Source organism: Geospiza fortis, unplaced genomic scaffold (assembly GCF_000277835.1).
Source record: "Geospiza fortis unplaced genomic scaffold, GeoFor_1.0 scaffold538, whole genome shotgun sequence".
In the NCBI taxonomy this organism is placed as follows: Eukaryota; Metazoa; Chordata; class Aves; order Passeriformes; family Thraupidae; genus Geospiza; species Geospiza fortis.
The window spans coordinates 3,010,566-3,014,276 of NW_005054368.1; the positions used below are offsets into that span (position 1 = coordinate 3,010,566).

The 3,711-nt window shown below is 57.3% G+C and overlaps 1 protein-coding gene across 1 annotated transcript; it reads left to right on the forward strand.

The window, feature by feature from the left end:
- Positions 1-491: 491 nt before the first annotated feature.
- Positions 492-3,699, forward strand: TLCD3A (TLC domain containing 3A). The gene is made up of 4 exons (XM_005424475.2): positions 492-586; positions 2,607-2,820; positions 2,908-3,003; positions 3,386-3,699. The coding sequence occupies exons 1-4, from the start codon at positions 528-530 to the stop codon at positions 3,653-3,655; spliced, it is 639 nt and encodes a 212-aa protein (XP_005424532.2). The 5' UTR covers positions 492-527; the 3' UTR covers positions 3,656-3,699.
- Positions 3,700-3,711: the final 12 nt, after the last annotated feature.

Here is a 3,711-nt window from a genome sequence, read left to right on the forward strand (position 1 = left end):
AGTCCCGCCGGCCGTGAGCCTGGACTCGGGGGTGCCGAGACGCTCCGGGGGACGGTCCTTGGCCGGCCCGAGCCGGGGGAGCAAGGACCGGGGGGAGGAGCAGCACTCCGAGCGTGGGCATCCTCCCGAGCGTGGGCATCCCACCGGAGAACGGGCATCCCCCGAAGTGAGAGCATCCCCCCCGAGCACGGGCATCTCTGCCCGGCCGGACCCGCACCGCGGTACCGCTGTCGGGGCGGGGATGCTCCGCTGCAGCTCTCCCTCCCTCCCTCTGCCCACGGGGAACCGGCAGCCTTTCCACCGGCCCACGGGGCTGGAAGGGACGGGAGCTGGCACGATTCCCCCTGGCACAGCCACCCCGACACGTCCTCGCCATGACGAGGCGCTGGGGTGTGCACGGAGCGGGCATCTCAGTGTCACCAGCTCTCCTGGTGGCTGCCCTGAGCCTCGGCCCGTTTGGGGTCACATTTGGGGTGAGCCCTTTCCTCTCTGTCCGTTTCAGGCTGGTATCAACGGTCCAAGCCACGATGGCAACGGTGTCGGGGATCACGGTTATGCTCAGCTGCAAGAACGTGGTGCACGACAGGTGAGGCAGAGCCCCCTGGGGATGTGCCGAGGATGTGCTCTGCCGAAGGCTTGCACGTACAAAGGGGAGAGGAAAATCGGTTTCGTGCTCCTCTTTGCCCCACTTAGGCTGGAAGGGTTGGGCAATGCGCTGGCTGTACAGCCCCTGAACAGCAGCAGCTTGCTCAGGCCTGGGGGTGCTCTGCCAGCATCGTGTCCTCAAAGGATGGGCTGGAACGTGGGCTGGAACATGGGCTGTGTATGAGAAAAATACAGATATCAAAGCTCTGAAGGGGTAGGGAGCCTCCTTGCTGGAAACTGAAATTGCTCCAGAGTCAAGCAAGACTTGGTGAGAACTGATTTTAGAGGCGCATCAAGGCATGCCAAAAGGATTCTGAAATAGTCCAGAAATGGTAAAGTTGGGATGGAGTTTGCTCTGAAGGGAAATCCTGCTGCCTTGTCCTCCGTGCTCTGAGATAAAGTGCCCAGAAGTGGCTCTCAGGAGGAGTGATAGTGTAATCTGGGTCAGAGGGCTTAAAAACAGAGCTATTATCCAGACTAGCAGAGAAGATTGCAGGAGGGAAGAATATAATTATGCTGAGCTGGAATTCGACCGTCACACACCGATTTTAGGGTGATTTTTAGGAAGGGCTGCCACCTTGGCCACAGCACACCTGTCTTTAACACACAGATATGAATTATCTTGCCTTGCTCTAGGTAGTGATACCTACTCAGATTCCTCACACCTGCTTAACCCAGGCAATCTATGAGTTATCTTTTTGTTCTGAAATAAAATTTCTGCTGTAGAGATAAGGCAGATGATGGATCCCGAAGCCACACAGACAGAAGGTGCTGCCAGCAGCCCTCCTTCCCCCGGAGCTGTCTGCTTGCCTGGGTGTACTCAAGGCCAAGGGCTCTGTGCAAACACTTTGTGGGCAGAGGCCTAGATTTTCTTTGAATCTGGAGGAAACTGAGCCCAGTGCTCAGCAGGGAAGATGACAGCAAGACAGCGAGCCAGGAAGCATCACAAAGGTTGCAGTAAAATTTGCCAGTTTATTTACAGAGGCAGACAATCGTTATATTGCTGGTGCTGTAATTGCCCTCCAAAGCCCTGGGCAAGTTTTGCAAACACAATCACTTGCCACCCGTGCTTCACACCACTCACATCTTTCCATCTGGAGCAGAACTGCCACAACAATTTTTTTTTCTTGGGATGGCAAGAGAGCAAAAAGAGATTTGAGCCCCAAGCTACATTTTTCCAAGCAACAGCAAAGGGTGGTTTTGTCTATTTTTTTTTTTTTTCTAATCAGTGTGATTTCATGCAGGACGTTTTAAGGAGGCTGGTGTCCCTGCAGAGCAGGGCTTGCTGCTGCCCAGATTGTGCAACCAGGATTCCAACATGCTTTGGGAACAGGCAGTTGCCTGCAATTATTTCCCAACTGACAAACGCCTCATGGGGGTTTATTGCCTATACTGGATATTTTGTGCTTCACTCTCCAAACTCCAGGCCGGCCATCCCTGGTTAACTCTGAGTTCTCCACGTGCTTCCCAAGCATTCCCTGGGTTAGGCAGCCAGCTGGTGCAGTGTGACAGGCAGGAGAGACCCAGGATTGGGGGTTTCCACCACCAAGCACCAGCTCTGGGGGTCCAAGGGCTTAGGGAGGAGATCACCTGTGCAGAGGTGTCAGCTTGGTGCTGGATCCCAAACAATGCTGTGCCTCTGGCCCGTGCAGCAAGCACCTGGCTGTGGGGCTAATCAGGATCCATCCTTAGTGCTGTGTTTGTGCTTGGCCAGGCTGAGCTCAGTGCCTGGCACAGCCCAGCAGCAGCGGGGTCAGCACTGAGATCCTTCCTCCACACGTACCAGGCACCTTTTCTCTGCCTCAGCCTGTACTTGCTGAGCCAAACAGAGTTAAAATTCACCCCCTTTCAGCTTCAAAATCCATTGAAATGCTGCCACTTCAGTCCTAAAGACTCTTCTATCTCCCAGAGTGAGTGCTGGGAGCTGTTGTGATGCCTCTGTGTGTGCTGCTCCTCCCCAGGCACTGGCTGGCTGTGGAGTATGTCTGGGTCCTGGTTCCCTACATGACCTATGACATCTATGTCATGTACCTCTGCCACTGGCACAAGAGCCAGGAGAAGAGGATCCTGGAGAAGAAGCACTCGCTGGCCAGCGTGTGGAGCTTCCTCCTGCAGGAACGGCTGATGGTGACCCACCACCTCTTCATCCTCATCGTGCTCACCCCCATCACCCAGGTAAGGGCTGCTGCAGGACTCCAGGACCCCCTGGACATGCTGCACCTCTCTGCAGGGCCCTGTGCTCAGTGCTGCCTTTCTTTACAGCACTTCAGGGGAGAGCTGGGGGACTTCTTTGTGGGCTGCATCTTCACAGCAGAGCTGAGCACGCCTTTTGTTTCACTGGGCAAAATCCTCATGCAGGTAGGTCAGGAGGGATGGGGCTCAGGGCTGGGAAGCCCCCAGCAGTTGATCCCCTTTCCCTGTGCCCCTCTCCAAGCAGTGGCTGAGCTGGGGGTGTCTCAGAGAGGGGCAGCCCCACAGCTGTAGCACAGATCTCCCTGGCAGTGCTGCCTTCCTCCCCTTCTCCCACCAGGAAGCTCAGTGGCATCCCAGAGCTGGGGGCTGTGCCTTGGGCTGGTGCTGCCCTCTCCTGCACCACGTTCATTCCCACCCCTGCCCTCTGCCCCCCTCCATCCCTTCCCACTCCCCTTCCTCCAGCCCTCCTGGATGCCCCCAGCACCGCCAGTGCCCCGGAGCTTTGGGATGCTGCTGCTCACCCCACATTCACCTCCTTCCTCCCCAGCTCAAAATGCAGGACACGCTCCTGCACAAGGTGAACGGGATCCTCGTCCTGGTGACCTTCTTCATGTGCCGCATCCTCCTCTTCCCCTTCATGTACGCGGCCTACGGCCGCCAGGTGGGGATCCCGGTGTACCTGGTGCCGTTCCGCATCCCCCTGCACTGCAACATCGCCAACGCCTCTCTCATCGCCCCCCAGCTCTACTGGTTCACGCTCATCTGCCGCAAGGCCGCCCGGCTCTACAGCGGCTCTCCCGCCCACCGGAGCAGATAACGGAGCTGATAAGGGCAGGGGCTGGCACGGGGCAGCCCCCGGCGCGTCCCTCGGGA